Source organism: Haliotis rubra, unplaced genomic scaffold, assembly GCF_003918875.1.
Source record: "Haliotis rubra isolate DU_JTF1 unplaced genomic scaffold, ASM391887v1 Scf1735, whole genome shotgun sequence".
In the NCBI taxonomy this organism is placed as follows: Eukaryota; Metazoa; Mollusca; class Gastropoda; order Lepetellida; family Haliotidae; genus Haliotis; species Haliotis rubra.
This window is the reverse complement of record NW_025765709.1, coordinates 31580-48201: the sequence shown is the minus strand read 5'-3', so window position 1 is coordinate 48201 and position 16622 is coordinate 31580. Positions and strand designations below refer to the sequence as shown.

At 39.9% G+C, this 16622-nt stretch overlaps 1 protein-coding gene across 1 annotated transcript in view; it reads right to left on the bottom strand.

Moving 5' to 3' along the window:
- Positions 1 to 316: 316 nt before the first annotated feature.
- The window catches only part of LOC124272841, a gene marked incomplete at its 5' end in the record, with an annotated part of 39939 nt that continues 23633 nt past the window's right edge, over positions 317 to 16622 (bottom strand). The window contains 12 exons of the mRNA XM_046708063.1: positions 317 to 1596; positions 2703 to 2778; positions 7672 to 7908; positions 10036 to 10140; positions 10271 to 10340; positions 10664 to 10751; positions 10896 to 11102; positions 12105 to 12260; positions 13051 to 13098; positions 14110 to 14268; positions 14497 to 14526; positions 15939 to 16106. Coding sequence (XP_046564019.1) covers positions 2719 to 2778; positions 7672 to 7908; positions 10036 to 10140; positions 10271 to 10340; positions 10664 to 10751; positions 10896 to 11102; positions 12105 to 12260; positions 13051 to 13098; positions 14110 to 14268; positions 14497 to 14526; positions 15939 to 16106 — 1328 coding nt within the window. The remainder of the gene's footprint in view (positions 1597 to 2702; positions 2779 to 7671; positions 7909 to 10035; positions 10141 to 10270; positions 10341 to 10663; positions 10752 to 10895; positions 11103 to 12104; positions 12261 to 13050; positions 13099 to 14109; positions 14269 to 14496; positions 14527 to 15938; positions 16107 to 16622) is intronic.

The window sequence follows — 16622 nt, the reverse complement described above, 5'->3', positions numbered from 1 at the left end:
TGTGGAAGGGAGGTAACTCGTGCTGAGTACTAATTAGTGATTTTACATTGAAGGGAGCTTCAATTAGGGAGATACAAGTGTTCCACTATGTTAGCAAGAAGAAGAAGACAAGCAAAAAGAGCATGAGTCAGGATAAGTATAAAATATCAATTTTACTCTAAAAATTACATATTTCTTGCTTTTGATGTAGGTTGTCATCTTGATGTTTTAAAAAATATACTGCATAGGCCATGTGTTTTCCCTAGCTGGAAGCGTTCTTCTACTGTTTGCTGGGAACTGTATGGATACAACTGCAAGCAGAACAATCCACTGTCAGTAATTATCAGATCTTTATTCAGATTTATAAAAGCATAGAATTGATTCCGCAACACTTATTACAAAAGGCATTTATCTTAATTGTTGTGAGGCATGAAAGTGCTTCCAAAGTGGTCTGCACACAGACATGAGTATTTCTCTGCGATTTAACTGCAATTGATAAATGTGTACATAGAGGTTTACATATCTTTTAAAATAGATCAGCACATTGTCACATGTGAAAATGAAATTGGTATACTGATTTTGTAATTATATCTATGAGTGCAATGATAGCAAGACAGGAAAAACAAGCATATAAACTCACGTAAAGAATGATACTGTGTGTTAAGGTAGTAAAAATATATATTGTGTTCTACACACTGATTATAATGGAACATAAACATAGCATTACATTTCAAAATAATCTACCAAAGCATGTGAAACATTTTGTCAAAAGTATAACAACATTATCAAGATCACATTTTAAAAGCTGTAGTACAAAACGAAACTACTACTGCAGATATTTGTCAAAATTTACAGATTTAATTGGGTAAAAAACTACGAGATTGCAAAACAAACATCATTACGAAAAAATAAATGTTTGTCATGCTCGTCAAAGTGTAAAGAATAAACAATACTTAATGATATATTACACCATTAAAAATTTTTGTGGATGGATTTAAACTTAAGAATGCGACAGCTCACAAATTACATAAAATGTAATTTTTAAAATATCACAAAGTTCAGATCCTCCATAAATACATGGGAATGATTACATGTCAGATTCAAAATGTGAGTGGATTCGACAACATCCTGGGTGTCGTAACAAAAATATCATCGTGATGTACTTCAGGGAGTACAGAGTATAGGAGAAAACAATTCAAAGTAGGAACAGTTAAAAAATATATCATCCAAGATTGAAAAACAAACTCTAGATATGAGACTTTTCTTGAAAAGGCACATGCTGATCAACTATTTACAATATTATGCAGCCACAGGTATAAAAAAGACATGTAAACTATACAGCAAACATCTTCAACCTTTCAGATGAGATCTGACATTTCAAAATTTCTCTTCAATTATCTATAAAAACATAGTCTGAAGTTTAGTAGCCTAACAACTGGGACATATTGGACCAAACTGTTCACCCGCAAGTTTAATTGGATGATCTCATCTTGAAAGGTAGCTAACTCAAAGTCGGACTTTGATGAAATCGTCATCCTGCTTGTAGGACAGGTCTGTCCCTGGGTACACCATTCCATAAGTGGCGTTGGTGACTGCTGGAGACTGGAAGTCTTGTTTCTGGAAAAGAAGATGAAATGTGATGAGATGTAAAACTACGATAGTAAGGTTACAACCTTGTCAGCTGATGAAGATAACTCTCCCACATAGGTCCAAACATATATTTAATAAAACAATTCTAATTCCACTCCCTACCGTTTTCTCTGCTCTACCCTGCATTTAAGAGACTTCGATGCTTCTTTAATAAAGTAAATGTTAAACTTTATGCATCTCCAACTGCTGACCCCAAGCCAACTCTGTGACTCGGTAATAATACAAAGTTGCCCCAAACCTCTCGGAATTTATGAGAGAGAAAATGAGTGAGTGAGTATGGTTTTACGCTGCTTTTAGCAATATTCCAGCAATATCATGGTGGGGGACACCGGAAATGGGCTTCACACATTGCACCCGTGTAGGAAATCGAACCCAGGTCTTCGACGTGACGAGCCAATGCTTTAACCACTAGGCTACCCCACGGCCCCGAGAGAAAATTACTTCCATGAGGTTTAGTTGATAGAGAATGGATTCATATATCATAAATGCCATGTTTTGAATCTTTAAAAGTTTGACTATAACATATCAACATATTCTTGTATGAAATCTCAAAGAGGATGGGTCAAACTGTACCAGAGTGCCATGTTTATTGTTATTATTCCTTATATATGTAAGAAAAAGAATATAATGCCAGTTATATTATTCCTAGTAAAATCATAGTTTCAAATGAAATTTCTGATCATTGCATCCAAATTCATTTCATGATTATATGACTGACTATTTATCAACTAAATCACCAGTTTATCTGGGGAAAAATGTGAGTACATAAGATCAGTTTTGGGGGTTAGTTTATGAAAAGATACGAACAATTGTCTACTGGATTGTCTGTTGCCAGTCTACTTCAGACAATCCCACAGAAGCTGGTCAATCCTACAGATGACCTACTGGATTGTCTGTTACCAGGCTACATCAGACAATCCCACAGAAGCTGGTCAATCCTACAGATCACCTACTGGATTGTCTGTTACCAGGCTACATCAGACAATCCCACAGGAGCTGGTCAGTCCTACAGATCACCTACTGGATTGTCTGTTACCACTTGTAAGACAATACAGCAGACCTAGGTAACATACCTTCTCTATGCTGTAGTCACTTGAGCCGCGAGGAATCTGTCTCCGACTTGTTCTTGAAACGCTGACAACAGCAGCACTGTAACATACATTTACATATAATATCAAGCAACACTGTAACATAGTCATAGAGTGTATCACGCAGCACTGTAACATAGTCACATACTGTATCAAGCAGCACTGTTACACAGTCACATACTGTATCAAGCAGCACTGTAACATAGTCATAGAGTGTATCACGCAGCACTGCAACATAGTCACATACTGTATCAAGCAGCACTGTAACATAGTCATAGAGTGTATCACGCAGCACTGTAACATAGTCATAGAGTGTATCACGCAGCACTATAACATAGTCACATACTGTATCAAGCAGCACTGTAACATAGTCACATACTGTATCAAGCATCACTGTCACACAGTCACATACTGTATCAAGCATCACTGTAACACAGTCACATACTGTATCAAGAAACACTATAACATAGTCACAGACTGTATCAAGCAGCACTGTAACATAGTCACATACTGTATCAAGCAGCACTGTAACAGTCACATACAGTATCAAGCAGCACTGTTACACAGTCACATACTGTATCAAGCATCACTGCAACATAGTCACATACTGTATCAAGCAGCACTGTAACACAGTCACATACTGTATCAAGCAGCACTGTAACATAGTCACATACTGTATCAAGCAGCACTGTAACATAGTCACATACTGTATCAAGCAGCACTGTTACACAGTCACATACTGTTTTAAGCATCACTGCAACAGTCACATACTGTATCAAGCAGCACTGTAACACAGTCACATACTGTATCAAGCATCACTGTAACACAGTCACATACTGTATCAAAAAACACTATAACATAGTCACATACTGTATCAAGCAGCACTATAACACAGTCACATACTGTATCAAGCTTCACTGTAACACAGTCACATACTGTATGAAGCAACACTGTAACATAGTTACATACTGTATCAAGCATCACTGTAACATAGTCACATACTGTATGAAGCAGCACTGTAACATAGTCACATACTGTATGAAGCAGCACTGTAACACAGTCACATACTGTATCAAGAAACACTATAACATAGTCACATACTGTATCAAGCAGCACTGTAACATAGTCACATACTGTATCAAGCAGCACTGTTACACAGTCACATACTGTATCAAGCATCACTGCAACATAGTCACATACTGTATCAAGCAGTACTGTAACACAGTCACATACTGTATCAAGCATCACTGTAACACAGTCACATACTGTATCAAGAAACACTATAACAAAGTCACATACTGTATCAAGCAGCACTGTAACATAGTCACATACTGTATCAAGCAGCACTGTAACATAGTCACATACTGTATCAAGCAGCGCTGTAACACAGTCACCTACTGTATCAAGCATCACTGTAACAGTCACATACTGTATCAAGAAACACTATAACATAGTCATATACTGTATCAAGCAGCACTGTAACATAGTCACATACTGTATGAAGCAGCACTGTAACATAGTCACATACTGTATCAAGCAGCACTGTAACATAGTCACATACTGTATCAAGCAGCACTGTAACATAGTCACATACTGTATGAAGCAGCACTGTAACATAGTCACATACTGTATGAAGCAGCACTGTAACATAGTCACATACTGTATGAAGCAGCACTGTAACATAGTCACATACTGTATGAAGCAGTACTGTAACACAGTCACATACTGTATCAAGCATCACTGTAACACAGTCACATACTGTATCAAGAAACACTATAACATAGTCACATACTGTATCAAGCAGCACTGTAACATAGTCACATACTGTATCAAGCAGCACTGTAACACAGTCACATACTGTATCAAGCAGCACTGTAACACAGTCACCTACTGTATCAAGCATCACTGTAACAGTCACATACTGTATCAAGAAACACTATAACATAGTCATATACTGTATCAAGCAGCACTGTAACATAGTCACATACTGTATGAAGCAGCACTGTAACATAGTCACATACTGTATGAAGCAGCACTGTAACATAGTCACATACTGTATCAAGCAGCACTGTAACATAGTCACATACTGTATCAAGCAGCACTGTTACACAGTCACATACTGTATCAAGCAGCACTGTTACACAGTCACATACTGCATCATGCATCACTGCAACATAGTCACATACTGTATCAAGCAGCACTGTAACACAGTCACATACTGTATCAAGCAGCACTGTAACAGTCATATACTGTGTCAAGAAACACTATAACATAGTCACATACTGTATCAAGCATCACTGCAACATAGTCACATACTGTATCAAGCAGTACTGTAACAGTCACATACTGTATCAAGCATCACTGTAACACAGTCACATACTGTATCAAGAAACACTATAACATAGTCACATACTGTATCAAGCAGCACTGTAACATAGTCACATACTGTATCAAGCAGCACTGTAACATAGTCACATACTGTATCAAGCAGCACTGTTACAGTCACATACTGTATCAAGCACCACTGCAACATAGTCACACACTGTATCAAGCAGCACTGTAACACAGTCACATACTGTATGAAACAGCACTGTAACATAGTCATAGAGTGTATCAAGCAGCACTGTAACATAGTCACATACTGTATCAAGCAGCACTGTTACACAGTCACACACTGTATCAAGCAGCACTGTTACAGTCACATACTGTATCAAGCAGCACTGTAACATAGTCACATACTGTATCAAGCAGCACTGTAACAAAGTCACATACTGTATCAAGCATCACTGTAACAGTCACATACTGTATCAAGAAACACTATAACATAGTCACATACTGTATCAAGCAGCACTGTAACATAGTCACATACTGTATCAAGCAGCACTGTAACATAGTCACATACTGTATCAAGCAGCACTGTTACACAGTCACATACTGTATGAAGCATCACTGCAACATAGTCACATACTGTATCAAGCAGCACTGTAACAGTCACATACTGTATCAAGCATCACTGTAACACAGTCACATACTGTATCAAGAAACACTATAACATAGTCACATACTGTATCAAGCAGCACTATAACACAGTCACATACTGTATCAAGCAGCACTGTAACACAGTCACATACTGTATGAAGCAACACTGTAACATAGTTACATACTGTATCAAGCATCACTGTAACATAGTCACATACTGTATGAAGCAGCACTGTAACATAGTCACCTACTGTATCAAGCAGCACTGTAACATAGTCACATACTGTATCAAGCAGCACTGTTACACAGTCACATACTGTTTTAAGCATCACTGCAACAGTCACATACTGTATCAAGCAGCACTGTAACACAGTCACATACTGTATCAAGCATCACTGTAACACAGTCACATAATGTATCAAGAAACACTATAACATAGTCACATACTGTATGAAGCAGCACTATAACACAGTCACATACTGTATCAAGCTTCACTGTAACACAGTCACATACTGTATGAAGCAACACTGTAACATAGTTACATGCTGTATCAAGCATCACTGTAACATAGTCACATACTGTATGAAGCAGCACTGTAACATAGTCACATACTGTATCAAGCAGCACTGTAACACAGTCACATCCTGTATCAAGAAACACTATAACATAGTCACATACTGTATCAAGCAGCACTGTAACATAGTTACATACTGTATCAAGCAGCACTGTTACACAGTCACATACTGTATCAAGCATCACTGCAACATAGTCACATACTGTATCAAGCAGTACTGTAACACAGTCACATACTGTATCAAGCATCACTGTAACACAGTCACATACTGTATCAAGAAACACTATAACATAGTCACATACTGTATCAAGCAGCACTGTAACATAGTCACATACTGTATCAAGCAGCACTGTAACATAGTCACATACTGTATCAAGCAGCACTGTAACATAGTCACATACTGTATCAAGCAGCACTGTAACATAGTCACATACTGTATCAAGCAGCACTGTTACACAGTCACATACTGTATCAAGCAGCACTGTTACACAGTCACATACTGTATCAAGCATCACTGCAACATAGTCACATACTGTATCATGCAGCACTGTAACACAGTCACATACTGTATCAAGCAGCACTGTAACAGTCACATACTGTATCAAGAAACACTATAACATAGTCACATACTGTATCAAGCATCACTGCAACATAGTCACATACTGTATCAAGCAGTACTGTAACACAGTCACATACTGTATCAAGCATCACTGTAACACAGTCACATACTGTATCAAGAAACACTATAACATAGTCACATACTGTATCAAGCAGCACTGTAACATAGTCACATACTGTATCAAGCAGCACTGTAACAGTCACATACTGTATCAAGCATCACTGTAACACAGTCACATACTGTATCAAGAAACACTATAACATAGTCACATACTGTATCAAGCAGCACTGTAACATAGTCACATACTGTATCAAGCAGCACTGTAACAGTCACATACTGTATCAAGCATCACTGTAACACAGTCACATACTGTATCAAGAAACACTATAACATAGTCACATACTGTATCCAGCAGCACTGTAACATAGTCACATACTGTATCAAGCAGCACTGTAACATAGTCACATACTGTATCAAGCAGCACTGTTACACAGTCACATACTGTATCAAGAAACACTATAACATAGTCACATACTGTATCAAGAAACACTATAACATAGTCACATACTGTATCAAGCAGCACTGTAACATAGTCACATACTGTATCAAGCAGCACTGTAACATAGTCACAGAGTGTATGAAGCAACACTGTAACATAGTTACATACTGTATCAAGCAGCACTGTAATATAGTCACATACTGTATCAAGCAATAGCGTAACATAGTCATAGAGTGTATCAAGCAGCACTGTAACAGTCACATACATATGAAGTAACACTTACATAGACAAGCACCGACAGGACAATTAGTCCCACGACGCCAGCCACCACGGAGATGATGATGATGTACTTCTCTTCCAAGGGTTCTGCTTCAGGCTCCGGTTCATATGTGGGCATTATTGTTGTTGTGGTAACATCTATTGGAGGATCCCCTTCAAATCGGTCGGTTCTGCTATATAACCCTGAGTCAGCCACCAGTACCATATCTTCAAATTTCACTTGCATAGTCCCACTCTTTACCTGCAACATTTAGAACCCTCCAATGTACTAAATCCTTAACTCTAGGGTTTGTAGTCATGCAGCACTTTAAAGGCTCATTATGAACAACATACATATTTTCTCTTTGATTGACAGTCTGCTGGTCTGTATAAAGATGCATTTCCCAATCACAAAACATATCTAACACTCACATATACAAACCTTACTCTCAAATCAGCACCATATCTAACACTCACATATACACACCTTACTCTCAAATCAGCACCATATCTAACACTCAGATATACACACCTTACTCTCAAATCTGCACCATATCTAACACTCAGATATACACACCTTACTCTCAAATCAGCACCATATCAAACACTCAGATATACACACCTTACTCTCAAATCAGCACCATATCTAACACTCAGATATACACCTTTACTCTCAAATCTGCACCATATCTAACACTCAGATATACACCTTTTACTCTCAAATCAGCACCATATCAAACACTCAGATATACACACCTTACTCTCAAATCAGCACCATATCTAACACTCAGATATACACACCTTACTCTCAAATCAGCACCATATCTAACACTCAGATATACACACCTTACTCTCAAATCAGCACCATATCTAACACTCAGATATACACACCTTACTCTCAAATCTGCACCATATCTAACACTCAGATATACACACCTTACTCTCAAATCAGCACCATATCTAACACTCAGATATACACACCTTACTCTCAAATCAGCACCATATCAAACACTCAGATATACACACCTTACTCTCAAATCAGCACCATATCTAACACTCAGATATACACACCTTACTCTCAAATCAGCACCATATCTAACACTCAGATATACACACCTTACTCTCAAATCAGCACCATATCTAACACTCAGATATACACACCTTACTCTCAAATCAGCACCATATCAAACACTCAGATATACACACCTTACTCTCAAATCAGCACCATATCTAACACTCAGATATACACACCTTACTCTCAAATCTGCACCATATCTAACACTCAGATATACACACCTTACTCTCAAATCAGCACCATATCTAACACTCAGATATACACACCTTACTCTCAAATCAGCACCATATCTAACACTCAGATATACACACCTTACCCTCAAATCAGCACCATATCTAACACTCAGATATACACACCTCACCCTAGAATCAGCACCATATCTAACACTCACATATACACACCTTACTCTCAAATTAGCACCATATCTTACACTCAGATATACACACCTTACTCTCAAATCAGCACCATATCTAACACTCAGATATACACACCTTACTCTCAAATCTGCACCATATCTAACACTCAGATATACACACCTTACTCTCAAATCAGCACCATATCTAACACTCAGATATACACACCTTACTCTCAAATCAGCACCAATACTAACACTCAGATATACACACCTTACTCTCAAATCAGCACCATATCTAACACTCAGATATACACACCTTACTCTCAAATCAGCACCATATCTAACACTCAAATATACACACCTTACTCTCAAATCAGCACCATATCTAACACTCAGATATACACACCTTACTCTCAAATCAGCACCATATCTAACACTCAAATATACACACCTTACTCTCAAATCAGCACCATATCTAACACTCAGATATACACACCTTACTCTCAAATCAGCACCATATCTAACACTCAGATATACACGCCTTACTCTCAAATCAGCACCATATCTAACACTCAGATATACACACCTTACTCTCAAATCAGCACCATATCTAACACTCAGATATACACGCCTTACTCTCAAATCTGCACCATATCTAACACTCAGATATACACACCTTACTCTCAAATCAGCACCATATCTAACACTCAGATATACACGCCTTACTCTCAAATCAGCACCATATCTAACACCCAGATATACACACCTTACTCTCAAATCAGCACCATATCTAACACCCAGATATACACGCCTTACTCTCAAATCAGCACCATATCTAACACCCAGATATACACGCCTTACTCTCAAATCAGCACCAATACTGGCCCAACATCTTCACTTTAGGAATGTTTGATGATATTTAACATGTCAAAATACATTTATTAGGGGAAGATCTTTACCGCTTTCTCAATCCTGTCTGCTATGACAGGGAGTTCAGTGGACGGGGTAGCCATGTCTTCATTGTCCTCCAGGGTGAACTTTCCAATGATGCTTCCCTCATACACCTGGCAACACAAGACACATCTTACATTATACACCAGACACCTGGCAATACAAGATGCATCTTTACATCATACGACATTACACCTTTACCTGAATGTCTTTACACCCTTACCTGAACGTCTTTACACCTACCTGAATTTCCTTGATGTAACTTGCAGCATCACCTATGCTTGAGGCCTCTATGATGGACATGACGAGAGCGCTGAAAAAAAAGAGTCAACAAATGTTGAATAACTCTCTGAACATGAGGAACTACCATCTGCTTTGCCTCACTCCTCGTGAGGCTAACAGCAATCTGTGTAAGGGTGTGGGACATGTCTCATCACATAAATAACAACCCTTTGATATAAGGCCTAGATAATACCAAACCTCCACCACCCCCACCCCAACCCCCCAAAACAATACACTAATATCCGGGGATTGTCTGAAACTCTTGAAGGCCTGTAGTCTCTCACAGTCAAGGCAAGACAAGTCATGTTAATGTAAGACGGTCAAAGTATTTCCTCACTCTGAATATTTGCTCACCTCTTGAATGCTTCAATCTTGTTTGCAACAAGACTGAAGTCATTGTTAAACTTCATTTCAATCACAATCTTCACTGTCTCATTCCGACCTGAAAAATATGTTTATAAGGATATTTAGATGCTGAATCCCAAGCACATCAATTATACATTATTATCCTTCTCGTTTCAAGTTTTATATCAAAGATGCCTTCTGTTCTGTTCAAGCAATTACTATGCCTTGACTGTCAACTTACCGCAAACATCATACAAGTCTGATCTCTTGAGCCACTGACCAACACCATCCACACACCAGCATTGGGCATCTTCACATTGTTTGGGCTCATAGCGGCCATCAGTCCCACATGTGGGGAGGCTGATTGTGGTCGTACCAGTCATCAGCATCTCTCTGTGCTTCTCCATCTTCTTTGTACACCAGGTCATCTGACAGTGGGAGTGGCTCACTGCAACACAGTCATGAGTTCATCAATGGAAGCATCTTTTACAAGCTGCTGACTACACTAAAGCTATGTCATCATGATCAGACCTCGTCATACCCATATGTCAATCCACACTGTCATACAAAAGCTACATCGTAGTCACCACAGTCCGATATTGTAATACATGTATTTAAGTCCCTTACAGTCACATATTGTCATACTGGTATTTAAGACACACCAGTCACATATTGTCATAGCAGTATTTAAGACACCATGGTTGTACATTCATCCTGGTATTTATGTCACCACAGTCACATATTGTCATGCTGATATTTATGTCACCACAGTGACCTATTGTCATACTGATATTTAAGACACCAGAGTCACAAATTGCCATACTGGTATTAAAGACACCACAGTCACATATTGTCATATTGGTATTTATGTCACCACAGTCACATATTGTCATGCTGGTATTTATGTCACCACAGTGACCTATTGTCATACTGATATTTAAGACACCAGAGTCACAAATTGCCATACTGGTATTAAAGACACCACAGTCACATATTGTCATATTGGTATTTATGTCACCACAGTCACATATTGTCATATTGGTATTTATGCCACCACAGTCACATATTGTCATGCTGGTATTTATGTCACCACAATGACCTATTGTCATACTGATATTTAAGACACCACAGTCACATATTGTCATACTGGTATTAAAGACACCACAGTCACATATTGTCATACTGGTATTTATGTCACCACAGTCACATATTGTCATACTGGTATTTATGTCACGTCTTGTAATACTGGTATTTAAGACACCACAGTCATACATTGTCATGATGGTAAGTCCCCACAGTCATATATTGTCATAATGGTATTTACATCATCATAGTCATATATTGTCATAGCAGCATTTAAGTCAACATAGTCAGACATTCTGAAAACATGGACGAAGTAGTTACCAACGCTGAGACATGGTGCCGGGCATGAAACAACAAATGCACCCACCTGAAGCACAGTCAGCGATGGTCTTATTGGTCATCATGTCTGTGAAGACAGCTTGACACGTGCATGGGTCCACTTTACACATGGCACATGGGTCACTCCCGCAGGTCTGGGTCTCACACACGTTGGGGCATATCCTTCGGGGGCAGTCAGGCTCCACTGGAAACATTTACAAAGCAGAAATATCATTTCCATTTTACATAGTGAGATGTGACCATGTGATGAGAGATATACGTAGAGGACATTAGAACATGTTCAAAAGAAGGCTAGACCCATGAAGATCCGGGTTAGAATTGGTCTTCAGAAACCCATGCTTGTCGTAAAAGGCGGTTAACAGGATTGGGTGGTCAGGCTTGCTGGCATGGTTGACACGTCATCGTATCCCAATTGCGTCGATCAATGCTCATGCTGTTAAGCACTGGATTGTTTCGTCCAGACTTGATTATTTACAGACAGCTGCCATATAGCTTGAATATTGCTGAGTGCGGCATTACACAACAAACCAAACAACCACAGGAAGGCTAAGTGCTAGGTGTTAGCATTCTTCGTTCATTGTACTTCATTTATTAATACACTATCATATATCAAAGAGTAACAAAAAATGTTAATGACTGAGGTGTCTGACTTTGTGATCATTACATTGGATTCATTCAAAGTTCATGTTTTTACCACATTTCTTTGTTATGAACAAATTCAGATAAATTCGTTTAAAAATTCTATTTTAACCCAACACAAATTTAGTTCATGGAGGCTAATTGAAAAAAGTTCTGCCTCTGCCCAGGTATATTTGAAGTTAACAGACTGTTGTGTATATGACGGACAGCATGGGATTTTGAAAGATAATTTGGACATTAAGGAATCCTGGAGTCTCTAACCTGACAGTCTGGTAACTATACATAAACATATACACCTGACAAGCTCATCTAGTGCTGTGACAATTGAAACTTACCTTGGCACGAGGGTTTGGGCTCGGCATACATGACAGCACAGTCATCCTCTACAAGGAAACAAATGAAGTGTAAGTGATCAGCTGTTTAAAAGCAGTTGATTGACATTAACAAAAAATTCTAGGACAAAAACTTGCACATTTGAAAAGTAGACTGCTGTCTGCCTCTGCCAGAAAACCCTTAATTCAATCTCATCAAAGGCAGATGTTCTACACCAGCACAATGCCTATCTGTGTAAAGATGAACCTCTCCACAGAAGGGTGTGTCAGGTAACTGTGGTGACAAGATGATAGTGTTACATTCAGAACTCCCCAAATACATTCCCTTTTAAAAATCAGAAATTCTTCGCTAAATCATACCATGAATCAAGTAGATTTGGATAATAATAGGGGTATAATGACCTTAACACACAGGGAGGTATCATAGCAGAGTAATAGATCAAACTCAAATGGTATTGTGATATACTGTGAGGTATTAAAAACCCTGAGTGAGATGGATGAGTAGGACGATGAAGATGTCTGTGGGTGTGAGGTTTTAAGATACCTGAGTGAGATGCTTGAGGAGGACAATGAAGGTTTCGAAATTCTTGAGTGAGATGCTTTGTTAGGACAATAAAAATGTCTGTGGGTGTGGGGTTTTGAGATCCCTGAGTGAGATGCTTAAGGAGGACAATGAAGGTTTCGAAATTCTTGAGTGAGATGCTTTGTTAGGACAATGAAGATGTCATCAGTGGGTGTGAGGTTTTAAGATCCCTGAGTGAGATGCTTAAGGAGGACAATGAAGGTTTCGAAATTCTTGAGTGAGATGCTTTGTTAGGACAATGAAGATGTCATCAGTGGGTGTGAGGTTTTAAGATCCCTGAGTGAGATGCTTAAGGAGGACAATGAAGGTTTCGAAATTCTTGAGTGAAATGCTTTGTTAGGACAATGAAGATGTCATCAGTGGGTGTGGAGTTTTGAGATCCCTGAGTGAGATGGATGAGTAGGACGATGAAGATGTCATCAGTGGGTGTGAGTGAGATGTAGAGGATGATGATGAAGATGTCTGGGGGAGCAACCTACCGCCACATTCAACCTCTTCTGGTCCCATCATGAACTTGTAGCTGCAGGTATTCGAGCACAGGTCGACCACACAAGTGGATTTGGGTTTGCCAGGACACACCTTCCCCATGCAGGTGTCCAGGCATCTCAGGTTGGGTTGGGTCCCATTACTGCAGGTCACTGCAACACACAATATATTGACAGTTGCGAAGTGAACGACACAATGCTCATAAACGATGTTGGTCCTTCTACAGACCAGTAGACAACAGAATATGTATGTTGCAGGTTGAGAACAAGACTGCACTTAGTGCAACAGGAAGAACTACAGTGCTGAAAGAAGCAAACATTATATACGTTTTTGTTTTCCATTTGTTAAGACAAAAACTAGGTTTTGTAAATGTATCCTACCTGCTTTGCCTTCGAAGATGTTGTAGTTTCCTGTAAACAGTGACATGATATATTTAATGTAATGAAATATAATACAATCACAAGGAAAGGCAATATTTGTCATGACATACTGAACACATGACGTCATGAAAATCAATGTATTCATGAACAAATTCACTGTGCATTTCATTATTAGCCCTCCGCACTGGGCACCAAAAGTGGTCATCAGATCTCCCATCCCCTTACACTGATGTATGGACACTGTGGTCATCAGATCTCCGGTCCCCATACACTGATGTATGGACACTGTGGTCATCAGATCTCCTGTCCCCTTACACTGACATATGGACACTGTGGTCATCAGATCTCCCGTCCCCTTACACTGACATATGGACACTGTGGTCATCAGATCTCCCGTCCCTTACACTGATGTATGGACACTGTGGTCATCAGATCTCCCGTCCCTTACACTGATGTATGGACACTGTGGTCATCAGATCTCCCGTCCCTTTACACTGATGTATGGACACTGTGGTCATCAGATCTCCCGTCCTTACACTGATGTATGGACACTGTGGTCATCAGATCTCCCGTCCCCACTGTGGTCATATCTCCTGTGGTCATCAGATCCCCTCCTTACACTGATGTATGGACACTGTGGTCATCAGATCTCCCGTCCCCTTACACTGATGTATGGACACTGTGGTCATCAGATCTCCCTGTCCCCTTACACTGATGTATGGACACTGTGGTCATCAGATCTCCCGTCCCCTTACACTGATGTATGGACACTGTGGTCATCAGATCTCCCGATCCCCTTACACTGATGTATGGACACTGTGGTCATCAGATCTCCTGTCCCCTTACACTGATGTATGGACACTGTGGTCATCAGATCTCCCGTCCCCTTACACTGATGTATGGACACTGTGGTCATCAGATCTCCCGTCCCTTACACTGTCACTGTGGTCATCTCTCCCGTCCCTTACACTGATGTATGGACACTGTGGTCATCAGATCTCCCGTCCCCTTACACTGATGTATGGACACTGTGGTCATCAGATCTCCCGATCCCCTTACACTGATGTATGGACACTGTGGTCATCAGATCACACTGTGGTCATCAGATCTCCCGTCCCCTTACACTGATGTATGGACACTGTGGTCATCAGATCTCCCGTCCCTTACACTGATGTATGGACACTGTGGTCATCAGATCTCCCGTCCCTTACACTGATGTATGGACACTGTGGTCATCAGATCTCCCGTCCCCTTACACTGATGTATGGACACTGTGGTCATCAGATCTCCCGTCCCCTTACACTGATGTATGGACACTCTCCGATGTATGGACACTGTGGTCATCAGATCTCCCGTCCCTTACACTGATGTATGGACACAATGGTCAGTTGATTCCTGGTTCACTCATACAGATTCCGAATGAAAACTTTTGTCTTGCTCACCGTCATCTTGACACATTACACCATATGTCTTTGCAAGGCTGCCATTTATTGCATTCCCCTCAGGACTGACACACCAACAGTAGCCATGTCGACACTGCATGGTGGTGAACTTCTGGGCTGTGCATGTTGGGACATGGACACCAGTGATGTGGGGGCTGCTGACATTATCTGTGGAACAAGAGATGCTCAGCTTTAAAAACAATCATTCTTAACATTACCTGGAACTACACATAACATGTATGCATTGGAAGAGACTTTGTAATGATTAACTGCATCACCAAACCAGAAAAACACATGCCTGCATTGAACACCATACCAGCTGCTCACATGACTGCATGCATCACTGAGCTTGTTGCACACATGACTGCATGCATCACTGAGCTTGTTGCACACATGACTGCATGCATCACTGAGCTTGTTGCACACATAACTGCATGCATCACTGAGCTTGTTGCACTCATGACTGCATGCATCACCAAGCTTGTAGCACCCATCACTGCATGCATCACCAAGCTTGTAGCACCATCACTGCATGCATCACCAAGCTTGTAGAACTCATCACTGCATGCATCACCAAGCTTGTAGAACCATCACTGCATGCATCACCAAGCTTGTAGAACTCATCACTGCATGCATCACCAAGCTTGTAGAACTCATCACTGCATGCATCACCAGACCAGTTGG